The sequence below is a fragment of the Protopterus annectens genome, chromosome 5.part0 (genome assembly GCF_019279795.1).
Source record: "Protopterus annectens isolate FY-2018-M chromosome 5.part0, PAN1.0, whole genome shotgun sequence".
Lineage (NCBI taxonomy): Eukaryota > Metazoa > Chordata > Ceratodontiformes > Protopteridae > Protopterus > Protopterus annectens.
The window spans coordinates 918,718,572-918,737,180 of NC_056735.1; the positions used below are offsets into that span (position 1 = coordinate 918,718,572).

At 41.4% G+C, this 18,609-nt stretch overlaps 1 protein-coding gene across 8 annotated transcripts in view; it reads left to right on the forward strand.

The window, feature by feature from the left end:
• CNTN5 (contactin 5) overlaps positions 1 to 18,609 on the forward strand; it is a 5,719,910-nt gene that overhangs the window by 5,346,217 nt on the left and 355,084 nt on the right. For all 8 annotated transcript variants that reach the window (XM_044072706.1, XM_044072701.1, XM_044072707.1 and 5 more), the window contains one exon: positions 6,428 to 6,662. In XM_044072706.1, coding sequence (XP_043928641.1) covers positions 6,428 to 6,662 — 235 coding nt within the window. The remainder of the gene's footprint in view (positions 1 to 6,427; positions 6,663 to 18,609) is intronic.

The following is an 18,609-nucleotide window of genomic DNA, read 5'->3' on the forward strand; positions in this document are numbered from 1 at the left end:
TCTAATTCTGAATTTTGAAGTTTCAAAACTTTGAATTTCTTATGGTCAAGGCCATAAGATCAAAGGTTTAAAACTATGAAATGTAAATAAAAAAAAAAAAAAATAGTTTTTTTGATGTGCCCCATTGAACCCCAACATTTCCTGATAATTAAATATAGCAACTCCGAGATCTAACAACAGTGAGGAAAATGGAAAATATACCATTCCACGCTGTACAGAGAGCTCCATTTAAATGGTTCAAATTTCAAAACTTCGATCTTATGGACAGTACCATAAGAATATCAAAGTTTTGGAAGTTAAATATTTGTTTGAAGTAGACCTGTTCCTAAACAGGTAGCCAACTACCTCACAGACAGAATTCATACTGTCAAACTTGAGGATCCCACCTCTATCAGCAGACCAGTTACATGTGGTGTACCACAGGGATCTGTGCTAGGCCCCCTACTGTTTGGAATCTACTTCTCAGGCGTCCATCCAAAAACAGATGGCCTGTGGTTTACCAAGTTCACTGATGACTGCAAAATAGGTAAAGTCATTGAATCTCCCTCCTAACGATGTTTGCTGTGAGGAGGCGGCAAAATAAAGTGTTTTATTTCCATCTTAGGAACATTTAACCTTATAAAGGTCCTTATGACATCTACTGCTTACACAGACAAATGATAGGTGCCAAAGCCACAGGCATAAACTAAACACAAAAGAAAAATGTGTTATCATTCCTTTCGGTGAAGGGGAAGTCCCTGTAAATTACAATATTAACAGTATCCCCCTTAGCTCAAACCCTGTGCTGAGAGATTTGGGAACACGGGTTGGCAGCAACTTTACCTTCAATCACCATGTGTCCACAGTGGGAAGGAAGGCCTTCTGTGTTGCACATCTCATAACTAAGGGCATCGCATCCAGAGGTAAGGATGTTATACCTTCCCTGTACTAATCCCTCATCAGACCACTAATAGAGTACAATGCTCCCTTTTGTATGTGCCTCACCAGACAGACACCTACAGCAGCTGGAGAGATGTCAGAGGATTCTCATCAAGAAAATTCTGGACCTTCATCATATGACCTACATGGACAAATTGAAGTCCCTGTGCTCTATATCTTATAGGCTGCTGTGAGGTGACTTGTGCCTGACTTACAGAGCAGTCTCAGACTCTGTCCTAATGGAAATGCTTCACATCCACAAGTCAAATGGGGCAAGATTCACTTGCTCTAGTGATCTTAACCTAGTTTATGACATTAACAGGATATGCTGGAGTGAAAGATATGTCTCCCAGAGATTGCCAGTCCTCTGGAAGAAAGTTGAATATCACGTAAAACAGAACTCCTCAATGACCCTATTTAAGCATAACTTAGACAACTGGATGGGAGATCATAAATTTACCCTGGCGGTGTCAGCTATGTCTCTTCTGGATAAGGGCAGTTGGTGCTGATCATAGACTCTCGCTGTAAATATAGACCATACAACTTGGTCAATAAGGGAACAAGGGTATAACATGGCTAGGCTTATGAAAGTCCTAGGGCCAATAGACTAGTCTTCTTATGAACCTACGACCCTATGTAAGTGAAAAAATACTATCTTGCAAGTGGATACTGTGCATAAGGATCTTAGAGAAGTACAAATTCAGTTATTTCATTAATTGTCAGCTGCATGATACAAAATTATGAAGCTGTGACTGTGCATTAGATGACCTATAATTACCTGAGGAGGTGAATAATGGAAGAACTAATGAGCGATGGTGGGAGGAACAAGTTGATGTCCTTCCACTCATCCTTGGTGTGGGGACAGCATCTATGGAGATGTATGTCAGGGCATACATGACATGCATTGGGGATTTATGCTTCACCCTGCCAAGCCTCCTCTGACATTGTACTATTCATAGTGCATGTGCAGGAATGACTATGTCAACAGGAGAAGGTATAGCAGGCCATTTCATCTGTAAGCGCTCCTGTCAGTCACCTTCGAGGGGTTAGTGTCATAAGAAAAATCCTGATGGCTGCCTGGATAATGGCCTGCTGTGACTAACTGTGAACCATGGGAAATGAATGGGCTGATAGCATCATAGAAGAGCTGATGGTTGGCAGGCAATGAGAAGAAAAAAGGCACAAAAAATTTTGATGCTAGCATCTAAAGCACTGTATAGGAATAAAATATTCAGCTGTACAGATTAATATTGAAAATGACACATTAAAATAATGAAAATGAGGCAATTCCTTTAACAGCTTATTCACTAGTGTTGTTGGGCAGCAGATTGGCAAGGAGCAGCTTTTTTGTTTGTTCTTCCACTGTTGGACAGTGGGAGGTGTTTCTGCCTATGACCTGACAGTCTCCTGGTAATGGAGCCAGTGACATATTTGTGTGGGAGATTGCCATTAACTTTGGTTTGGGAAGGCTGGAGCTAACTGATGATATATGTGATGATGTAGTAGACGTCAGTAGCTCTGCCAAGTTAGGGCATAGAAGTATCTCCTGGCATGTAGGACTGCAAATGTAATGCTGCAGACTGCTCCAGTCTAAGCCACCTTCTCTTCAAAAACTGCTAATGGAGTAATCCTAGCACTGTGGAACAGTAGAAAGAAGAAATGGAGCAATGGGAGTAGACCAGAATGACTTATAATGAGGCACTCCCACAGACATTCTGGCAAAAGGTTCAAAAGATGTGGTCACTGGTATGCAAAGAAAAGGTTTCTAGAGGACCAAGTTACTGCCTTGGAATCTTCCAGAACCCACATCCCTATAGTAGAAGCAGGCAGAACACAAGGAGCTTGACATAATATTAGTAGCTCCTGAAGATAAGGGTGACCTATTTATGAAGGCCCAACTAAGTCATGAGTAGAATTTTATAGATGATATGTGACTGATACTGCAACCAGTGCAGGCCATGGAAAAATGGTGTAATGCTTTAGTATTGGCATATATCCTAAACCTCCAGGCTGCAGACCTCTCCATCGCCTGCAGTCAATAAAATTCCTGCAACCCCAGATACAGGGAGTTTACAGCAGCCAAGCAGAATGAAGCCAGAGAATGCAAAATAGCTAGAATGTACTAGATGCCATAAGGAACTTTATAAGGTTAAATGTTCCTAAGATGGAAATAAAATACTTTCTTTTGCCGCCTCCTCACAGCTGACCATCAGGTGCTCCCAGAAGCATGTCCTTATTTACCAGCTCTACTGAAACCAACAAACTGTGTTCAAACTTTCTCCAAACCTGTCTGGAGCCAGTGAGAAGATTAAGGTGAACCAGGGTAGCAACATCCCACTGCCAAAGAAATAATTTTTTATGCCCTAATTCTTCCTGCCCCTTGCACACACCTGTCATGTCCTGAGAAGGATTTGCAATGGGGTATGCTGGCATTTATATTACCTCCACTGCAACTTAGACACTTCATCCTCCTTCTTAAATGCTTGCCCCCATGTATGTCCCCAGCCTGTCAAAAGGAAACGACTGCAAGCTATGACAAAGAATGTGCCCTCACTCAGCATGGGCATGCCCATCTTACACTGCCAGGGCCTCAGATGCCTGAGCTGCTAATTAAACCAGGTCTCCAAGGCTGTACTCAGGGCTTTTTCTTTCAACAACATTGCACTGGCTAAGAGTTTCTTAAACAGAAATAAGAAGACATCAGTTGACACCTCATCCTCGGGAATTATTCTGTCATGGGGAAAAACCCCAAGATTATACAAATTTTCAGGCCTTCCATTATGTTACCATCATTGATAATGGTTAGGCAAAAAACTGGAAAATGCAAATTTCAATGGGTGGTCAGAATACCCGCCGTAAATATCTTATGTGGTAGTGGGCTGTTATGGACACATCCACATCCTCTGGAAGTAAATTAATGGCAGGTGTAGTTTCTTGACTTAAGGAGTGGCTAATCTTTGTATCAGCAGCATAACAATGGCAAAGCATCCCTCTTGGTCTCCTCTCCCTCTTCTGAGTATTATCTTTCAAATGAAACATTACACAGATAAGAATAAAGGACCAAAATGCAAACTTGCGAAGAATCACCAGTGAAATAGTATAAAAAAGAAGAAGAAGCTGAAGAATTGACACTTGAGGCTGCTCCTGTCATTGACTGTACAAGCAGGAAGCAAACCAGCCCAGGAACATACCTATGAGCTGCAGTAAAAGCTATCATCATCATCATCATCTTCTTCCGGCTGTTCCTGTTAGGGGTCGCCACAGCAGATCACCTGTTTCCATTTCTTACTGTCCTCTGCATCTTGCTCTGTCACACCAACCACCTGCATGTCCTCTCTCACCACATCCATAAACCTTATCTTAGGCCTTCCTCTTTTCCTGTTACCTGGTAGCTTCATCCTTAGCATCTTTTTCCCAATATACTCAGCATCCCTCCTCAGTACATGTCCAAACCAACGTAAAAGCTATAAGTGCATGAAATGGTTTGCAGTATTGAACATCAGTCAGCAATCAAACAGGATAGAACCTTAATAGTAACACTGATCCTTCACCATTACAAAATCACTGAGGAACTTATCATCTCAGTACAATATCTTAACCAGGAATTGGATTTTGATGTGTCATGGACACTATTCCTTTTAAAACTGGAAACCAGTTGGGAACAGCTCACCTTTCCAGAACATTACTAAAAAATAACAGTCTACATCTGGGCAGTAGCTGCCCAGTTCATCATAATTTAAACTGGGGTAACCAATACTTCTTCTAGTACATCTGGAGAAAGCCCTAACACATGCAGGATATGACAGTGTGCAATTAACTGGGTCCAACACACAGAGGCAGGAATAAGACACTTGGTGTGTCAGTTTTTTAAGGCCACATTAGTTCAATGCTAGAATCAAGAGAAATGTAATCACTGTAATTGGAATTACAAACTTTCTCCAGCTGCAGATGGACAAATGCCCTACATGTACATCAGTTGTCCCTGTGAGTACAATGCACAAAAAGTTCTCCTACATCTCCATCAGCTGTCTCTGTGAGTAAAATGCAAATATTTCCCCTACATGCTTTCCCTGTAAGTACAATGCACAGAAGATTTCCTGTACATAACCATCAGCTGTCCCTGTGAGTACAATGCACAGAACATTTCCCCTATATGTCTGTCAGCTGTCCCATGTGAATACAATGCACAGAACATTTCCCCTACATGCCATCAGCTGTTCATATGAGTACAATCCTCAGAACATTTCACTACAGTTCCCCATAAGTTTTAAGTAGCTGTAGCTGCAACCAGACAAAAATGGTCAAAGTTTCCCATCCAGAAAAATATTCTAAAACAATATTTTACAAAGTATGAGCCACATGTTCCTCCATCCCCAGTGTGGAGGGCAGTGCCTAGCAACCCTGTTCTTTATATAAATATATTAATTCCATGATTTCATAACAACAGAATCTTCTTCTTCTTCTTCTTCTGTTGGCTGTTCCTGTTAGGGGTCACCACAAAAGATCATTTGTTTCCATTTCTTCCTGTTTTCTGCATCTTGCTGTGTCACAACAACCAACTGCGGTGGTGGTGCTGCGGTAGCGTTGTCACCTCACAGTTAGACGTTGCCCGTTCGATTCTCAGTTAGAGCGTCTAATGTGTGACAACATGCCTGAATGGGCATTCCTTCATTGAAGGTTGTGCGTTAGGCCCGGCAAGCCAGCATGTAAAACTCTACTGCCAATCATTAGCGGATCAGAGTTCCACTGTGGCGACCCCTAACCGGGAAAAGCCGAAAGACACACACGCTGTGTCACAACAACCACCTGCATGTCCTCTCTCACCACATCAATAAGCTTTATCTTAGGCCTTCCTCTTTTCCTCTTACTTGGCAGTTCCATCCTTAGCATCCTTTTCCCAATATACCCAGCATCCTCCACAGCACATGTCCAAACCAATGCAATCTCACCTCTCTGGCTTTATCTCCAAACCGCCCAACCTGAGCTGATCCTCAAATATACTGATTCCTAATCCTGTCCATCCTCATCACACCCAGTGCAAATCTTAACATCTTTAACTCTGCCACCTCCAGCTCTGACTCCTGCCTTTTTGTCAATGCCACAACAGAATGCTATATAAAAAAAAAAAACACGTACAACAAATTACTGCTTGCCTACAAAATAGTAACTACACTAGCAGTAACTGTCTTTGAGAAACATCCATTGGCAGGCTGTACAGTATGAAGTAGAAATGGATAATTTATAACCTCATTCAGCAAATAGTATAGATTACTGTTTACTAATACATTTAGAGGTATGCAAAATAATGAATAGATATAAGACAAGTGCATTTAGAACAAATAAATATCGAATTAGGGAATGATGTCTAACATTTTAAGTGAGATCGTATTCAATCCAATGTCTTGTTTTCTAACTTAATTTTCATAAACTGCATTTGATTTTTTAGTGTAGTATATATGCCAATTAGTCAATTTATAAATGTGAACTTACCACTCAATTTTTTACCTAGCCCACCTCAGAAGAATTTCAGAACGGTGAGGGATTTGGCTATATTGTGGCCTTTAGGGTTAATGGGACACGTGGTTGGAAAGAAAAAATGGTGACTTCAGCAGATGCTTCAAAGTTCATTTATAAGGATGAGACCATACCACCTCTTACAGCATTTGAGGTGAAAGTTGGAACTTACAATAACAAAGGTGATGGTCCATTCAGTCCAACGGTGATAATTTTCTCTTCTGAAGGAGGTATGTATGCAAACATTTGTGTCATAAATATATTCAAAATATTAAAATGCATTCATGTTATGAAGTCTAAAATGTAAGCATACTGAGCTATAATCAAAGAAACAAAATGATGAAAAGAATTTTTTGCTCAAAGTATGCCTTGACTCCATTGTTAACTATGATACTGACTTGCACTTGACTATCCTGGTGTTTCATTGGCAGTATTTATGCTGCAAAGGAAGGTATATGTTAAGGAAACTTTGCAGGGTGGTCCATCAAAAAAAACACCCAGACAATAATTAATAAATGTTTCCATTGCTGGGTCATGCAGGATTGCTTAAGTCATGTTACCAAATGCAGGTACAAGGGAAAGCATTTTCGTTTTGCAGAGAACTTGTTAAAACTGCTACCATGTTCACAAAAAAGAGATGGCTCCAGAATGGACGTAGCACAGCTATAGAGACAACTTGCTCAGATGAAGTAGTGGAATGCTGGGTGGGATGATTAAATAAACAAAATTAACTAGAGTATTGATGAGTTGGAAACATGTGGGTTCTAGTCTGCTCTTTCACTGCAGTGGAGTTCTACAGGTCTGTACTCTTAAATGCCAGTGATTGCATCCTAAGAGTTTTGATAAAATCAAATTATAGCATCGCATTTCACACAAATGTTTGTATCCCTGGAGCCAGAAGGGTTACTAAAGAAATATAAATAACAAACTGTTCACACAAATAAACCTGTTAAGTTGTAAAGTTCATTATATTCTAGATCTTAAACATTTAATAAGGCATTATAAATGCTGTAAATATTAATTTTGTAATATTTTGTAAACAATGAACAATATCTCAGGAACTAATCAAGCTATACACATACTTTCAGCAATATTTTGTTCATCTATCTGTGAGCTTTCATATGAGGCTAAGCAAGTATGTCTGTGCTACTTGATTGTTGAAATATTTATAAAAATATCAAAATTCTGACAATATAAATAAATAGTATATGTACAACAATTAGTATCTCTTAAGTGGCACTAGACAGAGATCAAATATCAGTGCAGCTGTGTAACGCATAATGTAAACTTTATGATGATATCTTTTAATTGTTTGTGTGTATCATGACTTTGACATTATTAATGCAGATATGAACAGAGTTTGTTAAATGCCTAGAAGCATCAGTGGGATGTAACTGCAGAAGCACCTAAAGATGTCACTAGGCCGTAATGAGTTAAGATTGGCACAAAGTAGGGCATTATGTCCATGATGAGAATTATAAGACAAGTAAATGCCAGCAGCTGAGAGGTAACATACATCCAGGCAAAATATTACCTGTTATCCATCCGTATATACCCATTAAGTGTTACAATCATTAATGCTGGGAGATGTTTTACTGACTGGGCATTCCAGCATGTTTTTATGCAGAGCTAACAGACCACATCCTGCTCTCATGTCACATATTTGCCTATGGAAAGCCTGATGATTTTTGGGAGTGGGGCTGGGAACATTATCTCTACATCAGAACTTTGAACCATGATGCCATCAATGTCTGACATGGTTCAGAAATGTTGTATTTATGTGTGTTGTTGACAATGGACTAAGTAACGTTCACACCTTTTTTCTGTGATAATTTTTAATCTGCAACTATTGAAGTTAGAGAGAGAGAATGTGGAATAATGTTAGAACGAGGCACTAAAGAGAGAAATATGCACTTGGAGATTCCACACAGCCTTTGTACCACATCATATTCATTGTGGTAGAGTTTGCACTGAGTGTCATAATTAGACTGCATTAAATGATGCACAAAAGGAGTTAGTTCTTTGAATGCAGGTGGAAAAGTCTACATGCTGTCCTGTTATAATAGCTGAAAACAAAGACAGAAGTTTAAAGACTGTTTATAGCCAATTCTGCTTTAGAGAAATTTGTTTTTAACTGCACATAAAAATTTGAGACACCCTTAAGGGAAGGAAGTTGTGTAGAGAACAAATTTGTCTCCACCTCTTTCCTAATAATTAATCATCCTGTTGTAGTAGCAGACATTACATTTCTCAGTAGTCTGTACAGCTAAAACCGTGTCCAAATTTGTTAACAAAACTGAAAAATCATGTCTGATTGTTCATGCCTTTTATTCACTGACGTCACTATATCCCTTTCTCCATGGTACTGCAATGTCAGATGTGACTATACATCAATAGGAGATACAGGTTGGTCTCTCTTTTTTATTGTAGAAGTGGAAGACAGATCTGCTCTAAGAAAGAAAAAAATGTTCTTATGAGGATGGGAATTTATTTTTCTAGATAGCTGACCTCTAGATTCAGATTCAAAATTTAGTTTTCATATGATCTGCCTGCAACTCACTCCTTTTTTCTTTCCCATTTTTAAACATCCTGTTGCATTTGCTCACCATGTTAATAGCGTAAAATAATTTTACTGCATTGTTATGATACTAAGATGTATTTAATTTCTCAGAACAGGTCTGTTCACCAGTTGTATAACAGCTGGGTAACTCATGAGATAAAATCAATCATCAGTTCATTGGCATCAATTTAGATCCAGCTTGAACTCCCAGCAATGATTTTAATTACCTCTAGCTAACACATTTGGTGCACTTATAGATGATAGTGACGTAAAGTTCTGTGAGATATGGTTGAGACAAGCAAAGTATCATCATTTGTTAAATATACTCCTGATGATAAAGTAGTTTTATAAGATGATTTAGTTGGAGCAAACTATATACCATTTAATGCTACAAACTTAACTTTGCACAGTAAAATTAGTTTATTCATTGGCGTCATCATCATCATCATGATCGACCCCCCCTTTTCCTATTTTCTACATTGATTTGAGATTTTGTGTCACTTGTTATCTCTCCCTATTCAATGCCACTCTCCTATCTTCTTCGACTCTCATGCCTGACTGTCACAGATCTTCTCTCACAAAATCCATCCACCTATTTGATGGATGACCTCACTTCCTCTTGCCTTCTTCCTGTTTATCCCAAATCTTCTTCACCAGATTGCCTTCTGCTTTCCTGCACATGTGCCCAAACCATGTCCTGTGGACTGGTGACAAGTTTGTTACTTGCAGCCCTTATGAAGGGTGTCTGAGTCTGACTATCTTCTTTATCTTTCTGTCTTTGCCTTGCAATAAGATAGAGTTTATTTGTGCCATCCAATTACTCATTTTCCAGAAGTTGGTAGAGGGCCTCTGATGCCTTGTTCTTTACTATTGCAACTTCTCTCTTTGCCTGTTTGTTAGCCAACCAGTATTCTTTCTCTGGTATGTCTTGTCCTTCTTAGCCTAGTCTGTCTTTTCTATCTCCCACTTTTTCTTGCACTCCATTTTTTTATGACTTCCTGGACTTCTACATTCCATCATGCTTCGATACCTGGCTTGACTGCATATCTGTGTTGCAGCCCTTACACATGCTATTTTGAGATGTTGCCATTCTTCTTCATCTTCACCTCTTTTCTCTTCTTCTTGAGGTGCCAGAACCCTGAGTAATCCCTTGAACCGTTGTGCTTTCTGTCCAGTCAACTCCCAGGTCTCAGGCTGGTCTTTGTTGACCTTAGAACCTTCTCTGATGACTGCTTGCAGCTGATATTGGCCACTTCTGGTTTATATTGTAGGCTGACTGTTCACTGAGTGTGACTTTGCAATCACTGTTTCTACCCCAGTGCTCTTTCTTACGAGGAGGAAGTGCACCTGAGTTGCACATTGGCTACTTTTGGATGTGATCTTGTGACTGTCTCTCTTTCTGAACCACGTGGTGGCAACTATCAAGCCATTTGCCAGACAAAAGCCTGTAATGACCTGTCCATTTTTATTCCTGTTGCCCCATCCATGGTCCCAGGCAGGCTACATATCCTGATCTGTCTGTTCTGATATGTGCCTTCAGATCACCAGTATCAATACCGATTCATGTTGTCCTGTTTTTTCTAGTAGATACTACAACTGCTGTCTGAATGCACTCATCATTTCACTATCAAAAACCTGCTGTGGGGCACAGGCTGAGATTATGAATACTGCCCTATCCTTACACTAGAGTCTGATTGCCAGGAGTCTGTCACTAATTCTGATTAGATCCCTTATTTTCTTCTGAAGCCTCTTTCTCACCGCCATCCCCACACCATTTCTAACCTGCCATCCTCCTGAGTAGTAGATTCTGTAGCCCAAGCAAAGAGGCTTTGCTGCACTCCTCTTCTACCTTCTGTCCTGGATACAAAGGATGGTCATCTTCCATGCTTCATCCTGCTAGTCAACCATTATTGAGTGTAGCAATTGTTAGCTCATGTTTGGCAGGTTGACTGGTCTTACATCCATCTGGAGAAGTGGACCGTTAGTCAACAACTGATTTTACATCGCTGAATGACTAGCCCTGCCATGGCACTCAGTCTGTGATCCTAGTTCTTCTATCTTGAGGATAGTGCACAAAACAGTAGATTCCAAAAGCAGTTGGTCTATTTGAATATTTTCCCTATAAAGCACCAGTTAGAGTTTGTCCTGAAGCTCACAGCTCCATTCTAGGAAACAATCAGCATGTTTTTCAGAGATAGGGAACTCCTCAAAAACACTGGGAGAAAATGCAAACTCTAAACAGAGACCTTAGTAGGAGGTCAGGATCAAATCTTCTACCTTGTGCACAGAAGGCGAATACCTTGACCATTATGGCATCTGGTCTCACTGGAGTCATTAAAGAAATATTTCCCATCAACAGTCTGAAGACAGTTATTTTCTCTGCCTCCAAAATTCCATTCCATAATGTTTTCTTTTTCTCTTTTCCTCCCCACAATCCACAGAAAACTGCCCTGATGCCCTGAGTATTTCTGCTTCTTGAACTGTTTTAAACTGTTTAAAGTTGTTTTTGCACCTGCACTTTTAAAGTTTGCCCTGTTTGTTGCATATACCTGTTGAGGCTACACACTCAAGTGTGCTAGCCTGTGTTACATATTTATTGCATTTACCTGCTGTTTGTTGCAAAAAAGAAAAAAACAAAAAAATTATCCTTGTTTCCCGTCTTTCCTGACCTAGAGTTGTCCAAATACAGGCTTTGCTGTATTCTGGACTTTTGGAAAGTTCCTGTGTTGCCCATTTCCTTTCTTGGATAAAGGGAGGCTTCTTTGTTCACCAGTGGCAGTGGGGAGCTTAGAGCAGCCTATCTATCCCTGGAGGAGTGTTCCCAGCACAAGAATCTGGTAGTCTATTGGCCGTTTTGAGCCAATTTCTAGCTCTTTCAAGTCCCCCTGTATAAAACCTGCTTTGGTGTGTTTTTTGCGCTTGTTACTACTCAGCCAAGCTCCTCATGGTCCTGCAGAGTGGTGCTAGCAGCAGAGAGGCTAAATGAGCAACTGCTAACCTGATAAAAGTGTTTTTTTTTCCTGCTACTACCTGGGCGACTGTCCGATCTAGCTAAACTGCAAGTATTTCTGCTTCCTGAACTGTTTCAAACTGTTTAAAGTTGTTTTTGCACCTACACTTTTAAAATTTGTCCTGTTTGTTGCATATACCTGTTGAGGCTACACACTCAAGTGCACTAGCCTGTGTTATATATTGATTGCATTTTTCTGCTGTTTGTTGCAAAAAAGAAAAAAAAAACAAACAAATATCATTGTTTCATGTCTTTCCTGACCTAGAGTAGTCCAAATGCAGGCTTTGCTGTATTCTGGACTTTTGGAAAGTTGCTGTGTTGCCCATTTCTTTTCTTGGATAAAGGGAGGCTTCTTTGTTCACCAGTGGCAGTGGGGAGCTTAGAGCAGCCTATTATCCCTGGAGGAGTGCTCCCAGCACAAGAATCTGGTAGTCTATTGGCCATTTTGGGCCAATTTCTAGCTCTTTCAAGTCCCCCTGTATAAAATCCGCTTTGGCGCAGTTTTTGCGCTTGTTACTACTCAGCCAAGCTCCTCGTGGTCCTGCAGAGTGGTGCTAGCAGCAGAGAGGCTAAAAGAGCGACTGCTAACCTGATGAAAGTGTTTTTTTTCCTGCTACTACCTGGGCAACTGTCCGTTCTAGCTAAACTGCAAGTATTTCTGCTTCTTGAACTGTTTTAAACTGTTTAAAGTTGTTTTTGCACCTGCACTTTTAAAGTTTGTCCTGTTTGTTGCATTTACCTGTTGAGGCTACACACTCAAGTGTGCTAGCCTGTGTTACATATTTATTGCATTTTCCTGCTGTTTGTTGCAACAAAGAAAAAAAAAAAAAAAATTATCCTTGTTTCCCGTCTTTCCTGACCTAGAGTAGTCCAAATGCAGGCTTTGCTGTATTCTGGACTTTTGGAAAGTTCCTTTGTTGCCCATTTCCTTTCTTGGATAAAGGGAGGCTTCTTTGTTCACCAGTGGCAGTGGGGAGCTTAGAGCAGCCTATCTATCCCTGGAGGAGAGTTCCCAGCACAAGAATCTGGTAGTCTATTGGCCGTTTTGAGCTAATTTCTAGCTCTCTCAAGTCCCCCTGTATAAAACCTGCTTTGGTGCGTTTTTTGCACTTGTTACTACTCAGCCAAGCTCCTCATGGTCCTGCAGAGTGGTGCTAGCAGCAGAGAGGCTAAATGAGCAACTGCTAACATGATAGAAGTGTTTTTTTTCCTGCTACTACCTGGGTGACTGTCCGATCTAGCTAAACTGCAAGTATTTCTGCTTCCTGAACTGTTTCAAACTGTTTAAAGTTGTTTTTGCACCTGCACTTTTAAAGTTTGTCCTGTTTGTTGCATATACCTGTTGAGGCTACACACTCAAGTGCACTAGCCTGTGTTATATATTGATTGCATTTTTCTGATGTTTGTTGCAAAAAAGAAAAAAAAACAAAACAAATATCATTGTTTCGTGTCTTTCCTGACCTAGAGTAGTCCAAATGCAGGCTTTGCTGTATTCTGGACTTTTGGAAAGTTGCTGTGTTGCCCATTTCTTTTCTTGGATAAAGGGAGGCTTCTTTGTTCACCAGTGGCAGTGGGGAGCTTAGAGCAGCCTATCTATCCCTGGAGGAGTGCTCCCAGCATGAATCTGGTAGTCTATTGGCCATTTGGGCCAATTTCTAGCTCTTTCAAGTCCCCCTGTATAAAATCCGCTTTGGCACGGTTTTTGCGCTTGTTACTACTCAGCCAAGCTCCTCGTGGTACTGCAGAGTGGTGCTAGCAGCAGAGAGGCTAAAAGAGCAACTGCTAACCTGATGAAAGTGTTTTTTTTCCTGCTACTACCTGGGCAACTGTCCGTTCTAGCTAAACTGCAAGTATTTCTGCTTCTTGAACTGTTTTAAACTGTTTAAAGTTGTTTTTGCACCTGCACTTTTAAAGTTTGTCCTGTTTGTTGCATTTACCTGTTGAGGCTACACACTCAAGTGCGCTAGCCTGTGTTACATATTTATTGCATTTTCCTGCTGTTTGTTGCAAAAAAGAAAAAAAAAAAAATGATCCTTGTTTCCCGTCTTTCCTGACCTAGAGTAGTCCAAATGCAGGCTTTGCTGTATTCTGGACTTTTGGAAAGTTCCTTTGTTGCCCATTTCCTTTCTTGGATAAAGGGAGGTTTCTTTGTTAACCAGCGGCAGTGGGGAGCTTAGAGCAGCCTATCTATTCCTGGAAGAGTGTTCCCAGCACAAGAATCTGGTAGTCTATTGGCCGTTTTGGGCCAATTTCTAGCTCTTTCAAGTCCCCCTGTATAAAACCAGCTTTAGCGTGGCTTTGCACGATTTTGCACATAGTGCAGCATCGGGCAGCTTTGCTTAATTGGGTTTAAACGATTCTCGGCTCCACAAAGTCTGCTCTTCACATTTTCCCTTAATAATAAACACCCTATTCCTACTCTAAAGCCTGGCACTTGCTCACTAAAGCAATTATATAAGTCAACACTAAAAAATTAAAAGCACTACACCCTCACAAACTCCCCTTGAGTACCTTGTTCCCCATTGGCCCTTTTTTTCAATTATAAAATAATTCCCAATACTATTCTAGCATGTCCAAAGGTCAGTTGTCAATCTCCTCTCCGATCTAGCTGGTGAATCTGGGAATCTTGAGGCAATGTTAAATCTGCCTCATGTACACAGACAACCCTCTGCTCCTCCCAACAAATTCCAACACGTGAGAGATGCAGCCATATAGCCAAACTGGGGGCTAAGCTCTCTCAACTCAGTACTGGCGTAACCAGTCAGGAGGAGAAGGAAACCGCACTCACTACAATTCCAGTCTCACATAGACCTACCACGACAGCAAACCAAACACATAAACACACAAAAACATACTCGGAGGCTCTAAATAAAAATCTGTTTAAGCAGCAGAGACTTCCAAAGCAGACACCCAAGCAACCGCTACCCCAAAACAAAACACGTGCAACACATAGCTCACAAAGCCAGGTGCCGAACAGTCACAGCCCTTAAGGCTAAACAACACACCTGATACACTTGTAATAGGTGACTCTATCGTCAGGCACACTGACGTCCTGCTCACCAGGCTGAACAAGGAGAAGGTCATGGTGAGCTGCCTGTCAGGTGCTAGGATCCGCCACATAACACAAGCACTCAGGTCACTCCAAGGCAAGTACAAATATGACTCAATCATTGTCCATGCTGGTGTGAATGACCTGAGACATACCTCCCTGGACTACATGAAAAGAGACATAGAGGAGCTCTCTGAGCATGTAGCCCAGGCTGGTATGACCCTGACCTTGAGTTGCGTCTTGCCCTCACCAAGAATGATGCCACAATATGAAGACAAGATGATCAATTTCAACAATTGGCTTATGTACTGGTGTCATTCAAAGGGGATCCAATGCCTGTCAACCTGGGATGACATGCTAGACAAGCCAAGATGCTTTGCTAGGGATGGCTTGCACCTGTCATCTCTGGGCTTTTGGATATTGGCAAAGGCTCTTGCCACGCCCATAGTGCCTTTTTTAGGCAAGGCTCAAAAGACAAACCCACCTCCATAGGTATCACAATGGATAAGAAACTAAGAGTAATGCTACTCAACGCCAGAAGTCTAAACCTCAAGATGCACGCACTCGAAACTCTCCTTAGCATGGAGAACATCGATATCTGTGCAGTAACAGAATCCTGGTTCAAGGCTCCCGAGAGCACCCCAGCACTACCAGGTTATACCTCATACCATGCTTTTCTGCCCCAAAACTTGGACCGAACCACAAAAGGAGGGGGAGTATCAATATTCGTCAAAGATACACACACCTCCAGGTTGGTGGCACAGCACGAAGCATCAGAGACTATCCATGTGCAACTAACAGTGGGTAAAACTGCCTTCCAGTTTATAGCCTGCTACAGACCACCCTCCCAAACCCGGGAACCCCACTCGGCCTTCCTGAGAACACTGGAAAATATGAAGGTCTCTCCAAACACCATTATATTGGGCGACTTCAACTACCCAAACATAGACTGGGAGCATTACTCTAGCTCCAACACCCTAGCCCAAAGGTTCCTAGAATTTATAAACTCAAATGCTATGGAACAACTTGTTACCACTCCCACAAGAGGGGAAAACATACTGGACCTGATCATCACCAACATGGGGGCTCTATGCTCCAGACCAGAAGTGTATCCCTCACTGGTAAGATCAGAACATAAACTAATCTCACTGGATATTCACAACCTGACCCCACCCCCTGCCCAGAAAACCACAGTGAAAAACTTCTCTAAAGCAAATTTCACACTCCTCAAAACCGAGGTGGAATCCTTCAAAGCCCCTGGGCCTGTGGAAAATACAGCCCAAACCACAGATTCCTTTATAAACGCATTCTATGAACACCTTCTGGAATGCATGGATCATGCAATCCCAAATAAAACCAAGACCCAATCCTCCAAAGGCAGGCGTCCTGTCTGGTGGACCCCAGCCATAAACAAACTATACAATAGAAGGAAGAAGCTACTACATGATAGAGCAAAATCCCAAAAAGGGAAGACATCTCTGATCAGTATGAGCAAAAAACTACGGGCACTCATAAAATCGTCTAAGGCCAGCTTCGAGAGAAAAATTGCACAGGACACTAAGGATAATCACAAGGCTTTCTTTAGTTATGTTTGGAACCTGGGTGGGAATTCCCAGATATGCTCAGAATTAGTCCAATATGACAAAAAATACACCGAACCCACAGACATTGCCAACATCCTAGCTGAAAGGTTCCCTCATCAGGCCCATAATTGAGTACAATGCCCCTTTTGGGATGCACCTTACCAGACACCTGCAACAACCGGAAAGACCCCAAAAGTACCTCACCAAGAGGATCAAAGGGCTCAAACAGATGCCATATGCTGCCCAGTTAAAGAAACTCCAGCTCTACTCAGTGGCATACCGCCTGCTCAGAGGTGATCTGTGCCTGACATATAAAGCCATGTTCAACACGGAATTAATGGACATGCTGCACCTCAGAAAACCCAAATCCCATCGAGCTACGCGCTCGAGAGACTTGAACCTCAGCACTGAAATAAATAGGACATGCTGGAGGGACAGATTCATAACCCAGAGGCTCCCTTCACTCTGGAATAATATCCCAGTCCAGGTTATGCAGAGTCCCTCATTGACTCTCTTCAAGAGGAATCTTGATGTGTGGATGTGAGATCGTAGGATTACCCTGGGTTTCACTTCTGTGTCACTGTTAGACAGAGGCACAGTATACTAACCTCGAAAAAGGGCATAGCAAAATTAATTTAAAATGGGTGGCGAAAGCCAAACACACTCTGGCTAGGCTTATAAATGCCCTAGGGCAGATAGCCTAGTATGAACCTATGAACCTATGAACCTATGATGGCTTCCATACCTATGACCAGTCAAGTCATTCATTCTGCAAAGGTGACAGCTAGGCATTCTCAGAAAAATGAGAGCCATACGGCTCATTCATGCCTGCCCAGGAAGATCAACTGGCTCATATAATCCCACTGAGGTGAAAACCAGGTGGTTGGAAGTGGACAAGCCTGGAGATTCTGTAGAGTGGCGTACCCTTCCTATTACTATGTGGCTCACTAGCTCAAAATAACTCTGGTACACAAGTGTCCAAGTTCACACCTAGCTACCCCAGCTCAGCAGTGCACATGCACTGCTCAGAAAGCAAGCTCTTCTATCCTTGTATGTGGGGCATCATCTAACCTCTAGTAGGTGGTGCCAATCTGGGGGAGGGAGCAACCTTACTGCTCTAGGATAGGCAACCCATTGTCTTTCCTACCCAACCCCTCAGGATCCTGTGCTGCTACCCAAACACAGGTCTACTGGGGTATAGTCAGGGCTTGATCCCTCTGTAGCACTGGGCCTAGGTTAGATTGTATAAATTTGTCATGTTTACATTACTACTTGCTGTTGAAATGAATTTTGGTCTGTACAAGATAGGCGTTGGCCTTTTCATCATTCCAGGCATATTTGTTAACTTGATAAGCCCACAAAGCACAAATGTCCATTGGAAACATAGGAGAGACATACTCAGAGTCACACATTAGGCAAACAGAAATTAATAGATTCAAACCCATGACTACAGAATAAAGCTTACTAGCACTCATAGCCCTAATCCTTTGTGCCAAACCTCCATCTCTTAAAAGCATCTAAAAATAAATCTTTCTTTTTTGCTTATCAAATTAAGTGTTTTATACATGCATAACTTAAAAGCATAAACAGCCATTTTAATAAATCTGCGTCATTTCCCACTGAGCCCATAATGTTAGGGTGCCATAATCAGAAACAGATAAAAATAATTGCAAGAGGAGGCTGTGTCTAAGCTGTCAGTTTTGAAACTGTGGGGTTACTTGACATTATTACCTTATAAATTAGGATCAGATGGTAATGCGAAGGAATCAGATCATCCCCTTGGTGTAAGCTCAAGTGCTATAGTTCAGTACTGACACACACCTGTCGGTCAGTATTGCCTGCTGAAAACACCTATGAGATGTTTAGAATACTTGCACAGATGGAAAGTAAAACAGTACATATAGGTCTTACTGTTAGTTTTAACTATAGCAATTTCCTTCAGACAGATTGACTTATATATTTTTATTTTAGTTCT